The 19051-nt window shown below is 38.7% G+C and overlaps 1 protein-coding gene across 1 annotated transcript in view; it reads left to right on the top strand.

The window, feature by feature from the left end:
• The window catches only part of nova2 (NOVA alternative splicing regulator 2), a 105629-nt gene that overhangs the window by 69569 nt on the left and 17009 nt on the right, over positions 1-19051 (top strand). Inside the window, 1 exon segment of the mRNA XM_042487293.1 lies at positions 8738-8904. Within this exon segment, the coding sequence (XP_042343227.1) occupies positions 8738-8904 (167 nt within the window).

Below are 19051 nucleotides of genomic sequence, written 5' to 3'. Positions count from 1 at the left end.
ACAATATAATCTTAAACAATGTTTTTAATTTTTTTTTTAAATGATCAGGAAAAACATTTCTAGAAATAAACATGATAACTTCATGTTCTAATTTAAAGTGGTACATACACAAAGTTGTGGCTTGCAAAAGACACATATTGAAAATGGTTTGCAGAGGAATACCTCAAACACTTGATATCACTGAATAGAAGATGTTAAACTTGTAAAATGGAATACTGGTTGTTTAATTCTGATGTATAAAGATGTCAGAATAAATGTTAAGAATTTTACTTTGTGTGAGTGTCTGTAAAGAATTTCAACAAACGTATTTTTTTTTTGATGTAACAAGTTGACTTTTTTTTTTTTTTTTTTAGTTTTGAGTCTCATTTTTTTCAGTGTAAAAATTGTTGCATAGCGGATAAGATATCCTGACTTTTACTCTCTAGTTTAAGTCAAGGTACAAACATGCTGTATCCTACATTTCCCATGATGCAACTAAAAAGCATCAGACTTCCCGTGGTTGGTAAATGTTCACATATTTCAAACGTCCACTGTCTGTAATTCAAACTCTCTGACATGAATTTGAAGTCTCCAAACACAAGTTAAGATAAATAACAGAATTAAGGCGCATTTTCTCTCTAAAAAAAACACAACAAAACTCCCTGCAGATTCACAGAAGACATTAAACTTCTGTTTCACAGGCTGAGCAGTGCTTCCCATGATGACCAGCGTCCCCTTAATTTGTAAATTTCTGGGGTTTAATTCCACTCAAATCAACATCCTGGCAATCATTTGACCTTTGAAGCGCTAGACACCAGTGTGACATTTCAGGCCGTGTGATGGAGAGTTCTTTTCAGCTACCGTAGCCCAGAGGGGCCAGTTCTCTCCACCTCCGGCTGGAGGGAATGAATCATGGCTGCTGGCTGCAGGTTAGCTCTGCTGCAATTAACAGACTGAGAGACACAGAGTCATTTTTACAGCAAGGAGCCACTGTAACTACATGACAGTGGCGGTCAGTGTGGGCTCACTCTGACACACCGCTCTGAATCAGTGTTTACAGCTCTGCTGCTGTTAAATCACTGTCTTGTGACGGGACAGCAAAGGCTGAAATTGCAAGTTTCTTTTCAAACATTCTGCATTTTCTTTCCGTCCTTCCTGTGTGAAGTATGTCATGCTTCGAGCAGCAGAGGGCGAATGCGTCTCCTCCTGCTGCAGGAATGTGTGTCTTTGATCTGTGAGATGTTAACATGCGCTGTTCGATTTCAAGCACCCAGGGACATTCTACTGTCACTCATCCTGGAGTTTTGGTTTTTTTTTCCAGCAGCATCAGTATGCATCATCATACTGAGTGTGCATATGTTGGTGTGTGTTCTTGTGAGTCAGAAATCAGAGGAGAGGCAGCGCGCTGTGCTCTCTGTCTGCTGCCTCCGGTGCCTTTCTGATCATCAGGGAGAGCAGGAGGAGGAGGAGGAAGAGTAGGAGAGCAGAGGAGGAAGGAGTGAGTCATGCTAGTTAGACTTTAATAAAAACAACTGCCAGGGTCCACAGCCTGGTTCACGATGATGGTGATGATGATGATGGTGATGATGATGATGACGATGATGATGATGACGATGATGATGATGATGATGATGATGATGATGATGATGATGATGGTTCTCGTGTCAAACAAAGTGGTGTTGGGTCACTCGGTCACTGTGGAAATTGCGAACTGAAATTGACATCTGGTGTGAATTTCACAGCTTTTTATTTTCAATCCTTTATCCTTTAATAGCGTCAGCAATTGAACCTACTTATACTTTTTGTTCTCGACTCGCTGCAGGTTCGTGCTGTGACTGAATAGATGTTATTGCTAGCTGTGACACAGTGGACATGGATATGCTGCCATTATTGGCCCTCTTGCTGACAGTCTCAGGTGTTTCGTCTCCGAAACTTAACAACCTTCTGATCTGAAACTTATTTAAAAACTTGTGAAATTTTGGAGCTAATTTCTTGATTCTTGTTATTATGTGGTTTGTTCCACTCTCTGTGCTGTGCTCCTTAATTTGTGGTCTTTTCATAATCTTGATTCAGTTTTGTAATGTTTTCCTTGGGCCGACATTATTTATCCCTCTGCAGCTCCAATTTTCCCAAACATTGTAACCTTGGGTTTGTTTCTTAGCTTTATTTACTTCCCAGAGGATACCTAGCATGACTTTAACATAGTTGTTTAAATTATACATCTCAATGGTATTGATTAGCCTCGCTAACTCGCCCCCTACAAACGGTTACACAGTTAGTTAAACGTTGCTACAACGCCACCTGTCGTGAATAAATATTTGAAGTAATATTTACAGGCTATGAAAACAGTAAAGCAAAAGATATAGTCAAAAACAAAATACATATTACATATTTGAAAAAGGAATGAGAAGAAGTACAATTTTATTTAATCCCAACCCTTCTCTATCAGTCATTGTATTTTAATTAGCCAGCTTCCTTATTAATTAAACCTACACTCTAGTTCATAAACCATGTATGCATATACCTACATACCCAAAATCAAATATCCACAATTATGCATTATTATTTACAGAAAAAGAAGAGGATAAACTAGGAAAAAATAAATATTAAGTAACCAAATAAATAAACAGTAAACCCTGTAAACAGCTGCTGATTGTCAAACCTCCTCTTCATTCCTGTTCCTCCTGAAAATCATCTTTTTTATATATTATTTTAAACTGTGTTTATGGTTGGACACTGTTTTTTAGCTCCATATTAAAACTGTTCCATAGTTTAACACTACAGAGTGACATACAAAAGCTTTTCTTGGTGGTACGAACACTAAGTTTTGAAATTAAATTTTCCTCTTTAACTGTACCCCCTCCTCCATCAAAAATGGGGCCAAAGGTAGCAACAGTCAACTTAATCCATTTACTCTACTAATGCATGAAGATGTGATTTAGCTTGTAGTAACAATCCTAACCATAATGGCCTTTCTTTTAACCAAACACCTCATGGCTATCTAAACTTATTTTCTTTAGGGTTTCCACTTCTGGACTAAAGAGCAAAGAGAGCTGATCGTGGACTGAGAGTGAGCGAGAAATGTAGCTGGTGGGCGGATCGTGTAGCTGCTATACCTAGCTTTACCTGTTGGGGATTTACAGCACTGCTCAATTCACCTGAAAGTATCTGGAATTTATATCAGTGGCTTCTCCATTCACACGCGTTCTACTTGGTTTGAGGCAAAGAGGCGGCACCTCTGTAAAACACGCAGGAGGCAGGACATAACGTGATTTACATTATGGTCATGTATGTGGTATGCAATTTTGTCATAAACAACAGATTCTTTAGCCGTTCTTAGAATTTTTCTGATTATTTTGGCTTCAACCCCTAGTGGTAGAAAGGTTTGTGCTGAGTGTGTTCGTGCATGTTATGAATAGCCATGTTGCAATGTATTGTTGTTGTGCTTGTGATGTGCTGTGTCTACACAAGCAATATTAAAAATGTCTCACAAACTGGTTATGTAATGGAGTCGGAACAACACTGAACAGATATTGCTTCTGCAGCTGCAGCACGTCCAGCTTGGAAAAAAAGCTTCCAACCGTTAAAATGTCAAATGATGAGGTTCATTTTTACAAGGGGAAATGCAAAAACGTCTCTCTCTCTCTCTCTCTCTCTCTCTCTCACACACACACACACACGCACATACACATACACATGCACACACACGCACACACACGCGCACACACACACACACACACACACACACACACACACACACACATACACACACGTGCGCGCGCACACACATGCACGCACACACACACACACAGACACACACACACACACACACACACACACACACACCACACACACACACACACACACACACACACACACAAAGTGATGTCTTGCACCAGTGGGACCAGTACCGAAATTGCTGCCAAAAGAGCTCACTCTCCATCACTGGGGGGATGTGTAAATTCTGTCGTGTTGGCATTCTGGCGTGTGTATCTGTGACTGTAAATCTGTGTGTGTTTGCAGCATGATAAAGAAGACATCGGACAGATAATGTCAAATAAATCAGCCCCTTTACTGCATGAGCATACATTATTTCAACACCTAGATGGACTGTAATACCATCGTAACAAAGTTGTTTTAGTGGTTAAGTTTAACAAAGTTGAAGCATTTAGTCACCCATGTCTGCAGTCATGACACATAAATCACCTCAGATAAAATCTGTTGTGTATTATGGAATATTAATTGGTCTTTACATAAGTATTTTGTAATGAAATAAAGCAATTCTCTGCTGCAGTGACACAGCTGTACAGCGGCTTCAATATGATCTCTACTGACAGAGTGGCCTTTGCTGCTGCAGTCACACTCGTCACACATACACACACACACACACACACACACATAGAAACGCATGCACATACACAATCACAAGCTACACATAAAACAATCACACGCTCATGCCAAGACAATGGCCTGCTAATCCTTGCTTTTGATTGGACGAGGCCAGATTACCCAGAGGGCACCAGCTGTCAGGGAGAGGCGAAGCCCAGTTTCCTGAGTATCAGCACACACACACACACTGTCACTCTCTTATGCTGAATTAAATGCAGAATGAGGCTGATATTTTTCACCAACAAAGTGTTAGCATGTGGCTATACCTGAACGCTAACATGTAGTTTGTGTTTTAATCAGCTCGCCGCCAGGCTAGCTGGGTCAAACCGAAGCATTCAGCTGCTGTCACCAGAGACTGTTTGTCACTGCTGTTGACAGACTGTAAAAATAGGAGTTGGGATTTAATATGGCCGTAACACTAACAGGCATTACAAAGGTCCAGCCCAGCCAGGTAGCCAAATGTTGCAAATGCCTTAGTGTGCTGTGTGTGTTTTATTTTTAGGCTCTGTTGTTTCAGCCCCTCCACCCTGCACACACTCCAGTGTTTGGTGCAAGAATTGCAAGATAAAACACATATATTTCAGTCTAAAAAGGAAACTGGCTATTATTGTTACATCTAATGCAGTGTTTATGCTGAGGTAGAGATAGCATTAGCTTCCATTTTTCATAATTGGGCAGCTCAACTCAGCAATCACAGACTTTTTCCCTGATAAAGTAAAGGTACATTGTGTTGTAATGTTTGTGAAATTTAACAAAAGGAGTAACTTTCCTGCTATCAACTTACATTTTTATTCCTCAGCTTTCACACATTGCTGTCTTTTAATAGCATTGTCACCCGGTGGAAATAATCATCATAATGCACTCTAGTGAATAAGGGGAATAAGGACAAGTAGCCAAAAATGGGGTTTGCGGAGCAATTTGAACGCAAAACTGTCAACCGTGCAGTTACAATGCCTGTTAAGGTATCCTTTGAGGTCATTTAAAAAGGTTTTGCTGTGCAGAATTTAATGCAAAAACATTCACTTGACATCCACTGACAATTTTATGTATCTTTTTAGTTTCATAACTGTAACGTCTCTGTTCAGTTTCACCCTTCAGTCTGATTTTCCAGCTTTGTTTCTGAATTTTATTGAATTCAAGTCAACATTCAAAAGGTCTTTAATTTGGCCTCTTCTGCTCATACACAGTGACGTATCATCAGTTTCCAACCCCCACATATACACGTGCAGCTTCTATCCCTCTGCTCCCACAGCGGCCACAGAGGGCCGAGCCAGGCCAAACTGAGCCAGTCTAATAATGCAGGCAGAGGGAGGAGACAGGAAGCACAAACTGACACGCTGCTGAGCTGAGATAAGAACGATTCCCTCTAAATACTGGAGTCAGGGGAGAAAGAGCGAGAGATGGAAGAGGAGGAGGAAGAGGAGGAAACGTGGGAAATGAAAGGGAGTTAGAGAGGGAAGCTGGAAAGGAGGGTGAGGCAGAGAGAGAGAGCAAAATGGAAAAGAAAAGAGAGAGAGAACAAATGCTAAAGGGGTGAAAGAGAGGGAGCCAAACAGAGATTTACTTTCAGTGTGTTGTTGAGATACAGAGGACTGAGAGGCTTTGCACTGGCCTAGATTCTCCTCTGTCTGTCTGTCTGTCAGCGCCAGTCCTCCTCGCACTGATGTATTAATTCTCTCAGAGTATTATTGACCTGAGATATTTTCATAACCAGCGAAGTCATAAAGTAGGAGGACAGCGATCCGTTTGTCATTGTGTTTGGCTTGATTCGCTCACTCTGAGGTGGACGTGCTGATTTCCAGCTGCTGAGGGGTGCACTTGTGGTTTTGCATATTTGAGCCCACTTACTACAAGTCACAGACATTTAACATCACAGCTAATGATTTTGCTGATTTTAGAGCTGTGACATGCAGCCGTTGCTTTCGTGTATTATTCATGTTTATTTATATAAGCTTGCTGGAGTTGTGTAACACTGAATTCCCCCTTTTAATTTTTATTTTCATTTTTATTTCACACAGAAACGAATTGTATGAGGTAATGCAGTTTGGATTTTTTAATTTAATGTGCACTTAAACTGCATTACAATATGATGATGATATAACTTTGAGAAAAATTAATTCAGACTTGATGAATGGAAACCAGCTGCTGCCTGGAACTGCCTGAAAATAGAGAAAAAATAACTGAAGCTCTAACCCCTAGGTCTTCAACAGGGGGTCCGTGGACCCTAAGGGGCCCTCAGAGTTACTGCTTGGTAATTAATTTTTTTTTTAAAGATTATTTTTGGGTATTTTTGCCTTTACAGCAATGCAAACAACAACAAACTGAAACCAAAACCTAATTTTCAGTGATGAACAAAACAACAAACTGTGTCCTTGTGCTGCTGCAGACTGCATTACCATTACTCACTTTCCATAGTTGTAAACATTCCGTGTCACACTTTTGTAAAATGAGAAACAAGAAGTGTATAAGCTATATTATACACACAAAAGTAAACCAACCAACAAAGTTTTTCTCTCATATGTTTCTTATATCTCCTGCAAACCTTCAGCTGTGTTTTCTCAGCGAACATAAATCCCACATTCTCCCTCCGAAGAAAAAGTGGAGTGTAAATCCCCTGAACCTGCAGCTTTTTGATTTGTGTAATCAAGTTTAGCCAGTTTATATGGATCTGACATAAATCTTGAAGTTACTGTTGTTAATGTTTGCGCACATGTTAGACCCAAACTGAAGCAGACGTTTGGAAATCAGAGCGGCCTGTTTTATTTTTCATGTGACCAGGGGATTTATTTCCTGACTGGACGAGCTCCCGGAAACAGACGCAAACTGAAAGTTACTGATTTGCTCAAGAAAAGATGAAGTGGAAATATGAACACTGATGTTTACTGAATGTTGCATTCTACATGTGAGGTTGAGAATATGTTTTTTTTAATCACCTTTATTCACATTTTGGACATTTAGTTTTGACTCTAGGCTGACTATGTGTCATCTGTCTCTCTTTGTCTTGCACTATATAACTGTTAAACACCTGGATCACTGCATCCAGACACATTTTACTAGCATATAAACCCCTGAGGCCTGAAAAAAGTGGGTATATTTCTATCAAAAATACATGGAAAAAAAAACATAATAAGCAACTTAGAAAGAAATGTCCGACTAATGGCTGCAAATAAATAGCGAAATTATCAGACATAAAAGAAACCTAGGAAAAATTGTCCAGAAAACTGTTTTCCTAAATACATATGTAAAAGTATGTATCAGAATTTTTACTGTTCTAACTTTTGTAATTTTAGATTTATTTCTTAATTTGTTTGTTTGTTTTATTTATTTATTTATTTATTTTTATCCAATTTCTTGATGATTGTGGGGCCATATATTAAAGGACATTATTTGAAAATTATCTGGGAGGGATTATGAGATATCATAAAAAAAAAAAAAACCAAGAGAAAAAATGCCTGGACTTTTTCATACTTTCATACTTTTTCATTTGACTTATTTTCAAGTAATTTTTCTTTTAACTTTTTTGTGTGTGTATATATACTTATACAGTATATATCTATATAAATTGCAAATTTTTGGGCCATTTCTTGTTCAGTTGCTTGTCACCTTCTCTCGGTTTTTCATCCGTCCATCCATCCATCCAGTATCCCCATTCTTTGCATCTATTGAATTTCTTGATATTTTATTGGGTTTTTTTGGGGGGGTTTTTTCCTCTTTGCTGTTCCTACTTGCTGCTGCTACATTGCAATTTCCCAGTTGGAGTCGTTACAGTTTCCTGGTATTTTTCTTATCTCAGTTGTCAATCTTTTTTTGAAAAGCAGCATGAAGGACGGTTTCATTTCCATTCAACTGCACATAAAAATGATGAAAATAGAACACTCTGAGTGCTCAAATCCAAATTGGGACAGCACATCCTGCACAGCATCAAACCTGTATCTGCCCCCTGTGAGTTTCCACCCACCTGTGGGAGTGTGTTTGAATCTGTACATGAGAAACATGAATGGAACAAATCACTTTTTGAAAAAATTCCCAAATATAGCAAACCCTTTTTTTGTGTATGTAAAAGTTGGCACACTAATAAAGAAGAACAGAATTCTTCTTCATGCGTTATTTCTGGTGCATCCATTACATGCCTGGACACAGGAAACACACGTATTCATCAAAGTGACACAGATTTGGAGCAACAATAAGATTCAGTGGAGACTCTACAAGCATTCATATGAATATTTGCATATCACAGCTGATGTAAAACATGTCAGTATAATCTTTTCTCCCTGTTGCTTGAAATGATCTGTTTGTATTTCCTATGATGACTGATTGTCATCAGTTTGAACTCATGCACTGACCTGTTTTTCTATGTGTGTGTGTGCAGGAACAACAGAGCGGGTGTGTCTGATTCAGGGGACAGTGGAGGCGCTGAATGGCGTCCATGACTTTATCGCTGAGAAGGTGAGGGAGATGCCTCAGAGCACCCAGAAGACAGAGCCGGTCAGCATTCTGCAGCCACAGACCACCGTCAACCCCGACCGCGTCAAACAGGTCGGTCTCACTCTGTTCTGTTTTATCACTGGAAAACCCACAGCAGCTGAGGCTACCCCTGCAATATCGTGTGTGTGTGTGTGTGTGTGTGTGTGAGTGTGTGTGTGTGTGTGAGCCAGCTTTGCTTCGACTGTCGGGATGTGTGAGAACGAGGAGGGGGGAGGTGTTTGCCTTTGGAACGACAAACTGTGTGTGTTTCTGTGGTCAAGTTGTGATTTTCTGTTTGAGTGAAACTGAATGAGGCAAAAAAAAGAAAAAAGTCACGTGACTGTACAGACATGTAAACAAATAAGGGAAGGAGGGAGGGGGGAGTGAAAAATGAAAAATGAGGGGGAGGAGAGACAATAATGAAAAAAGAGACAGAGGGTGAGTGAAAAAGATGATGGGGGAGAAACAGGAAAAGGGGAGTGAGGAAAGAGAGCATGAAAGAAGAGAGAGATGACATCCGCTCTAACAGGTTGCAGTGTGTGAGGTGTAAACACATAAACTGCAACTGCACATGTGACATTAGGCTGCTTCACACACACACACACACACACACACACACACACACACACACACACACACACACACACACACACACACACAGAGACCAACCCAGAAACCTTAATATCCATGCACCAACTGGAAACTGTTTCCTGCTGAGGGAGAACATGTGAGCAAGTGTCCTGATCACTCTGCCTCTCTCTCTCTCACACACACACAGAAACATAAACACACACTTCAGTTTTGGGTAGGTGACTTAATAAAAAACATGCAGCTTCATGGAACTTACGCACGTTTCCATTAACCCTAAAATTGCGCAAATTGAAACTGCTAATATAAAACAAACCTAATGGTAAAATGTCAATTTTGAAAAAAATGGTGGTATTTCAGGTAATTCGAAAAGGCTGTATTATGCAAAACTGCAGTGGAAACACCTTTTTTGGCTTTTCTAGGTCACATGATGCTATGGCTATGCACTTCAATAGGAAGTGCATAGCCATAGCATCATGTCAATAGGAACTGTCTCCCTCATGATGCAGCAGGAGCTAGAAGAGGTGTTATTGCATTACATAACTCTTCAAAAGTTGAGCAGATCATCCAAAGGCTTTGAATCCACAAATCCTCTGTGAAATCTTGGACTACCAGCTCCCAGAAATCCTTCATACATGGCAACTTCCACATATAAGGGGCTTGTCTTTCCTTTATCGCTCACATAACACGCCTATGTCACCTTGGAAATAATGACAGCTAGTGCTAGGCTGCAACACAAATAAAGCTGCTAATGTTTTGAACATCCATGGCCATGTTATTGTGAGAGGAGAAGACACAAAACATCACTCAGAGGAAAAGCAGTGATCTCACAACTGTGTTTTATTGACATTTCTAAAATATCGCCTAAATTTTGAGCAAAATCTGTAATGAAAACCTGCCTAATTCTGGCAGCCTTTTCATTCATTTTATTAATTGTAAGTCCAGGGCTGGAGGATGACTTGTTGTGACAGATTCTTCTGAGTAAATTAGGATTATCACCTCGGTGAAATCATGATGTTTTTATTTAACAGTGTTATTTTACATTACAAAACAACACTTACCACATATTCAAGCAGGTTGATAACTATATAGCTCTGTCATTTGTGACATAGCAAGCAGTAAGAAGGCTGTGTCTAACAAAGTTAAAAACCTTTCCTGAGGATAGGTTATTTTTAAACTCTTTGCAATCTGAACACTGTGTATTTATGCCAAGCAGCAAACGTCAGCAGTGTAACAGCGTCTAAAATTTTAGTGAGTAGCAAGTGTGAAAAAGGAAAATGGGTAAAGCTGCACAAAAGGCTGGGCAATATAAAGGTATTATGTCATATCGAGATATGAGACTGAATATCGTGGAATAAACTGTGTTTTTTCCTAAATTTAAAGGCTGCATTACAGTAAAGTGATTTACTTTTGTCAACTTATCAGACAGTTCTACTGGTTTTAAAGCTTGCCTTTACCCACTTAGTCATAATACGTACATTACTAATGATTATTGATAAAAAAATTGAATTGTGTTTATATTTTTTAAGTTCCAACAATATTGTCACATTAAAGGGGAAATATGAGGAGAAAAAGAAATGTTTGATTCTGTCTCCGAGTTCTAGCATTTATGAAGTGCTTTTGAAGTGATATAAAAATATGGAGATACATATCATATATCGAGATATAGCATAGAATTTTCACAATATAATTTTCACCCCATATCGCCCAGCCCTAGCTGCAACACTACTCCATACTTAGTCTGTACGGGGACTTGAATCAGTGACCCTCTGCTTCCTGAGCCAAGTACCCAGGGACTGATTCTGCCGAGTTTGTGTTTGCTCCAAAACTTGTTAAATTTAAATAGATCATATGATATGCTAATTGTACAGCTGAATGTGAGTGCCAATACTAGCGGTGTAATGGAGGACAATTAGTGCAGCCATTGATTATGATCCCAATCTGTTAAAGTGATTATCATCATTCTCTCTTCATGATTGCTCCCTATTGATTAGTCAGGTCTGGCATTGTTTCCATCTATTGACTGGTCAGACCTGCCAGATGAAGCATTCAACCGGGCCTGTGGGCAGGCACGCACACACACACACACACACACACACACACACACACACACACACTCTGCAGTGTCTTTATGGAAAATAATTATATGTTGACTTAAAGACTTTTACTTTTAGTCAACATATCATTAGATGTAAAGAACTGGATTTAAAGAAATTTAATAACAATAACAATGAATATAAGCACTAATCATGAGGGAAAACAATGGAAAGATAACATCTGCTACAGAGTAAAACACTTAACATATTTTTTGTCCCCAGAAGTTTCTGTTTTTCCTCCTCATCTCAGAGCTCTGCTGTTGCATTAGTGTTGCGTATGTTTTCCCTGCTGTGATTTCTCATTCTCTGTCATAAGCAGAATTTGAGGGCGGGGGTGGGGAAGGAGTGTTATGCCTTTATAGTTGTGAATAATTATAGTTATCAGACTTCTGTACACACACACACACACACACACACACACACACAGTCCTCAGAGAATGGGTGCTTTTGCAGAGTACACAATTTTGAGGTGCAGTTATGAAGAGAGTTTTATGCATAATTAATCAATAACACACACACATACACATACACACACACACACACACACACACACACACACACACACACACACATACACACACTCAGTCCTCACACAATCTGCAGAGTTTAACTCCAACAGGCTTTTTGAGGCTCATGCAGATAACAGTATTGAATTGTGTTTGCACATATGGTTTCTTGTTCTCATGTGTTTGCAAAACTGTTCTATTTTTTGTGCAAAACAAACACTTTAAATATTATTTTTGCCATGCTGCGAAGGTATACTATATGGCCAAAAGTATGTGCACACCTTAATATTAATTCAATTCACATTTTATTCAACTACAAGAGCTTCAGTGAGGTCGATTGCTGGTCTGGGGCGATAAGGCTTGTGGTCAGCATTGCAGTTCATCCCAGAAGTGTTGGATGTGGTTGAGGTCAAGTCTGTGCAGCCCAGGCAAGTTTTTCCACTCTAAACTCAGATTGTAGTTGCCAGGCAACTGGCAACTGGAGAGTAAAGGAAGTTACTGTTCAGAGTCAAAATAATACTGCAGTAAAAAAAAGGTGAATTGTTGTTTTTACAATTCTGTTTTGATTCCAATTTAATAAATCAGATATCATGTGTGCATTCGAATTGTGCATGTACTGGTTAATAAATTATGGATGTTGGACAGTCGGGCTGGGGGGAAAAATTTATACATCATAGTATTGTGATATTTTACGTGGCAATATCAGTCCCTCAAGGATTTTGTAACGTTGCGCAACAATTAACTCATATCAATCCAATCCCCTTGAATTACAATTGAACTCCCTCTCTGTTTATCAGAGACTGCTACTGCAGGACTGGAGCTCTGTGCCTGGAGTCACTGACACACAGTGACAGGGCTAACTGGTAGCATCACATAGCTAACGTAACTCAGTGGTTATAATCAGGTTTAATTACAGTCAAACCGCTTTGCTGTCGTGCTATTAATTGCGCTGTCGGATGTTAACTGCTGCTGTGACGTTTCTGACCAAGCTATGACAGCTAAGCTATAACCAAGATATGACAAGAAGACATGAGATCATGTTGTGCTGAGTTTTCTTGACTCATGGGGACAGTCTTAATACACTCATGGGATGGTCCTCTAGTGCTGTGCATTAAGTTGGGTCATATATGTCATGAATGTTCCAAGCTGTAAAGATGTTTATTTCTGCTATAAAGTTGGGCATTTAACATGGGGTTTTATGGGGATTGACTCTGTTTTGGAGCCAGTCTCAAGTGGACATTAGAGGAACTGCAGGTTTTGGCACTTTGGCTTTGTTTTTCAGCCTCAGACGTGCAAAGAAAGGCAAACTCCTCCTTTTACAAAACTGAAAGTACCTGCCTCAACATATGTGATGTTTTGTCTTCATTCACTTTGTATTGTCTGCATCATGAGCGTCTGAGCTGGTGGCTGACTGACAGCTGGGTAATGCTGTTTGGGATGAGGCGAGCAGCCGCAGGAAGACGAGCAGGCTAATAGCTGCTGATATTTAGACCCTTTTAATAGCGGGCGAATCCCCCTGTTGCTCTTTAGGGGCTATTTATACCACTTCGGAGAGGCGACTAAATGGATTTGTGTTGCATTTGATGACACAAAGACACACACATGTTCACACACACACAGAGAAACCCCCACACCAAAATAACTCCCTCAACCCACCCTGCTGGACACACAGATGCCCCGACCTTTCAAAGACAGATCATGCAGTTGAGCATTGCTCTGAGCTAAATGACCAGATTTTAAATTCCAGCAATTTTTTTTGTTAAGAAGTCACATATATTTGAGGGGAAATAATGTCTATAAACTGATCTACAACTTAATGAGCACATTCAGTCATAACAAGCATAATATTTTTCATTTCTGTAATAATGTATACAATAATATCTGACCCAATAAGAACATCATTATGACATTTTATTGAGGTGTAAAGTGATATTTCTTATGATTACTTTTAAGAGGAACATTGGTTACGAAAGGCTGATGAGCATTTTTTATTACATTGCCTTAAAACTTTACTAGTTAAGTTAAAAATGTGCTGTGTCGTGCTTTTGTTTCCCAGAATCAGAAATTGCATTGTGACCATCAGGCACACCTGTTTACTTATCATGCTGTTGGGTCTTGGAAAAGGAAGAGTGCTTACTAACATAGATTTTTAACAAATTTGCGACCAAAAAATAGAGAAAAAAGTCTTTTTAGGGCATAAAAAAGTGTTAGATCTTTAACATCAACCTTTTAAAAATGGGCACAAAAACTTAAGTGTTGCATTTAAATTTCAGGGTAAAATAAGAAAAAAATTAAAATAAAAAAACCCTCTTATAGTTGAAATAGAAAAGACAGATAATAGAAAGAAAAAAATAGACAGATAATTTCAAATATAAGAAAATGTACATGAGAATATAAAATACAATTCTTATTAAAAGTGCACAGTTGTGCAGGAGCATGCTTATTTGTGTCCAGGGGATGTTATGAAAATATGTTCAAGTAGCAGCATGCTATGTATCTTGTGCAGCCAAATGTTTTGCCATTCAAATCCCCCAAAAAAGACTTTATGGTGCTTTTAAATAATATGGTGTTAGTAAATAATAATAAAGTTTAACGTAGTAAATCAGAGCCTTAGAAAAAAAGAAAGTTTTCCTCATGCTATTTCAGGGGTCCTTTGATTTTCTTTGTTTCTACTTAAATATGACAAAGTAAGATTTTAAACTTTACCTGATTACCAACTTAAAGAGGGGGAAAACTACAACTCTGGCTAAAAAAAAAAGGTTAGGATGTTGTGTAAAATGTAAATTAAAATAAATACAATATTTTGTAAATCCTTTGACCTATATTCAATTGAATACAGCACAAAGAAAAGATATTTGATGTTCAAACTGATAAACGTCTTTTTTTGTAAATACACATTCATTCACATTCGATGCCTTCAGCATGTCATACAGGTTGGGACGTGGCATGTTTGTCACTGTGTGACTTCATCTTTTTTTTTAACAACACTCAGTGAGTGTTTGGAAATTCAGGATACGAATTGTTTAAGTTTTGAAAGTGAATTTTCTTTATGACTCACATGCAAGCCCCCCCAAAAGATTTTAAGACTGTCCGTGCAGACGAATGGTCCAAAATCCCATCTTCTTCATACAGGAAGGTACTAAAACGTTATTATTTGTTTATTGGTGCAGTTTGATTGAGTTAATACCAATGTTTATCTCTCTGAATTTCGTGTGAATAGCTGCATTGGAAAAATGTTTAATGATGTGTTGAATATTTAATTCAAATTTCCAGATTTTCAAGATTTGCAAATCATTGCATACTGTTTTTTTATGTGTGTTTTACAGTGTCCTAACTTTTTTGGAGTCAGAGCTTTAACAGAAGTCACCACAAAGCATAATCAGAGTACTGTAATACAAGGACGGGTAAACGGACAAAGTGACACATAACTCCCGACAGACACACACAGTTGCACACACACACACACACACACACACACACACACACACACACACACACACTGTCATACACATGTGTGCCCCTGAAAGATGAATTGGTGTCCAGTGTTGTGCAGCCGTTGATTGTCAGCTATTTTGGGTTGTGGATAAAATGTCTTGTTCTTGTCAAGCATGCGGCTGTTGTAGCATGTGCTGGTGGCCTTACTGGTTAACCCTTTGAAACCTGGTCGAATAGGCTTTGTTTTCTCAAAACTTGAGAACAGGGCAATGAGCAACTTAAGAGGAAATGACCCAGAAATTAGCAAGAAATTACGCCAAAAAATTAGCAAGCAAAACAAACCAAACAAACCAAACAAACAAACCAAAAACGAAAACAAAACAAAAACAAACAAAAAAATGGCCCAGAAAAAATGGCTTAGAAATTCTAACCATTTTAAATAATTTTAAATATATATTCATGATCATTTTTAGTTTTCCAGACATTTTTCCCTACTTAAAAAAAAAATAATAAAAAAAATTAATCCTACTCATTTCTTGCAATTTGCAGGGCATTTCTTGTCAAGTTGCTCATTGCTCCCCCCATGTATTTTTTTTTAAAAAAAGAAATACAATTTGCTTAGTGTCCAAAAGTTTAAATGCTTGTGAAAAGTGTCTGAATGCAGCACATGGAAAGTGATGTCAATCCAGGTTTCAAAGGGTTAACCCCTGGGTCTGGGCGAGAGGGAAAAGTGGGTGAGAGAGACAGAAGAGATATCCGAGGGGTGTTTGTGATGTTGTGAAAAAGAAAAGTTGGAACAAAGTTGGGGAGACAGCAAGTATAAAAGAAGATGACATAAAGATAGACATAAAGAGAGGGAGGACAAACTGAGCCAAACACAAGAGTCTGGCCGACTGAGTGGGTGACTGAAAGCTGGAAGCAGATCTGAACTCTTGTTAGCCGACAGCTGCAGAGTGACAGAGAGTTTGCTGGGAGAAGCAGCTGCTGATAGAAAGAAAAACAGAGCAGCAGCGACGACACCGAAAAATGACACACGGCGCTTCAAGGCCACATAGCAGGACAACAGAGCAGCGAAGACGATGATTTATGAGCTGAAAACATTCTTCTACTGTCTCTAATGAGGTCTGACATGACATATGGATGAAGAGAATTTATTGAGAGATGTTATTACATTTATTATTCTGTTTACTTTTGTTTCTACCCCTCCCAAGTATGCTCTTATAAAACATCAAACCACCATGTTCACACAGCATGCTCTTATGTTGCACTTCAGATTAAATATTCAGTTTGGAAAGGGCAATAAGTGCTAAAAAACTATTGAAACATTTGATTAATGCACAACATTTAAAAGGATTTTCAGCACTTCAAAGTGAGTTGGGAGATGTTTTTTCTACATTAACCCTTTGAAACCTGGATCAACATCAGTTTCCTTGTGTTCAGATGCCTTTCACAAGCACTAAACCTTTGAAAACTGAATAAAAAAAAAAGATTTATTTTGAAAAATTGGGGGTAAAAAGGCAATGAGGTTGGCAAGAGATGCCCCACAAACTGCAAGAAATTAGACAAAGATGACAGAAAATGACCTAAAGGTGTTTCTTAAAGGACAGAGAGAAAGAAATAATTAGATTTTTTTTTCAGGTAATTTCCTTTTTGTATGTTGTGTGTGCTAATTTCAGGTCATTTACTTGCAACTTTTTAAAACAATTACTTGCAAATTTTGAGTAATTTCTTCTTAAGTTGCTCATGGCTAATGTGGAACTATTTCAGATACAGTTCCTCTAATTGCCACCAGAGGCTGTTAAAAGTGATGCGGAATAAATCTTTAAAATTATAAAACAGAAATAAATTATTTTTCCCAGGGATCTCAATGATTTAGTTCTGACAAGTCTAAAAGTAATTTTCTATTAAGGTGATATTCAGGTTAAAATTGAGACTATGTAACCATTAAAAAAAACAATCCTCCTGTCAGAAAATAAAAATTGAATTGATGAATACTCACTCACAGCCATGCTCAATTCAATACATTGAGGGGTTTTGCTGTACTTTATTTATCACACACACACACAAACACACACACACACGACGGTGCGCACAGGGCTTGCCTTAGAAACGTGCATAATGAGTAGGGTTTTTTTCTAATTGACTGTATCACACCAGTGGCCATTAGATTTTGAAAAATTACCTTTTGATGACTGAAAGTTAAAAATTGTAAACAAAATCAGCCTTTGGTCTTGCATGCAGGAGTGTAGAATAATTTTTTAAAATTTTAAGTAATTACATTTTTTCAGTATCTTGTTATTGCAAACTGCTTATTTTTTGGTGACATTTTTATTGAAAAATGTAGGATAAAGTGATCAAGATAAAATATCACTATTTAAAGCTTAGATTTGATTACGTTTCTTGATGGAGGTGTTTGTGGTGCATGATGTGTTCAAGAAATTTGATTATCACTATGAGACGAAAATCTCTGTTTTCAGAGTACCTGGCTATGATAAATGATGTCATTTTGGGGATGTCTCAGAGAAAACGTGCCATTCCGACCCACTTGCGTATTTTGCGGTTCTGAGGATACTTAAAATAAATACAAAATATGACCACTCAAAGTTGAATGTCTCTCCCCTCAGCCAAATCAAGTAAGACCACTCCCTCCCCAGTGCTAATAAAGTTATTTGAAGTGCTTCCCCCATTTTGTACCACACCTTTTCCGCTTATACATAAGGAAAAGTCCCTGAGTTTTTGGGTAACTAGGCAGCAAGATTGCAATCATACACTGTTGTTTTGTTGTTTGAAGAGAAGCAGCACAGAAACCTCAGCGGTCGTTCCATAAAAGCCAGCGCACTCTGGAGAGCTCTCTCACTGTGTTTATGTGTGATGTAGTGAAGCATCACCTACTTACTGCATCAATATTGTTTTCATATTGGCAGTAAAACATGAACTCTTGTCTGTTATTGTTGCATTATGGTGTTTGGAAGTGAGCTGCGGAGCTGCGTCCCCTGTGAGATCAGCTGTAAATGGCTTGTGGTTTTGTTGCGGTATTATTTGGGGGCTATTTCTGGCCCACGCCGGCCTGCGCTGACCTTTATTCAGACTGAAAACTGAGGTGCAACTTTGACGTTGTTTAGTTGCACAGTGAACACATACATACACCAGCAATTACACTCTGGCGGTTTTGCCGGCCGCTCCCTGCAGTCACTTCCTGCAGGAGAGAGAGGTCGTTTCCTGCGAACTTTCACCTCCAGCATGAACACCTGTTTCCTACTTCCTGTTTTTGCCTCCCCGAACAGGAAGTTGGCCATAAATGTCAGGAAAACACAGAGTCTGGCTCACTTTGTGTCAGATGATGAAGAGGTGGAAGTGTAAGACTCAGAGCTTAGCTGAAGAGAAGGAAATAATTCAACTTCAGCCAAAAAATGAGTCAAACGGCAACAGTCAGGAGAAGTTCTGTGTTGTTGCAGATCAGTGAATGGAAGAATAAAGTTTATGTTTGAAAGCATTTCATCAAATCTGAAGCCTTTAAATCCTTCTGGGCTCATTCATTGATAAATCACTTAAGTTATAGCCTAAGTAAGTAAAGATCCATATGTCTGTTCGGTT

This window comes from Plectropomus leopardus, chromosome 5 (genome assembly GCF_008729295.1).
Source record: "Plectropomus leopardus isolate mb chromosome 5, YSFRI_Pleo_2.0, whole genome shotgun sequence".
In the NCBI taxonomy this organism is placed as follows: domain Eukaryota; kingdom Metazoa; phylum Chordata; class Actinopteri; order Perciformes; family Serranidae; genus Plectropomus; species Plectropomus leopardus.
This window is presented reverse-complemented; position numbering and strand designations above follow the sequence as displayed.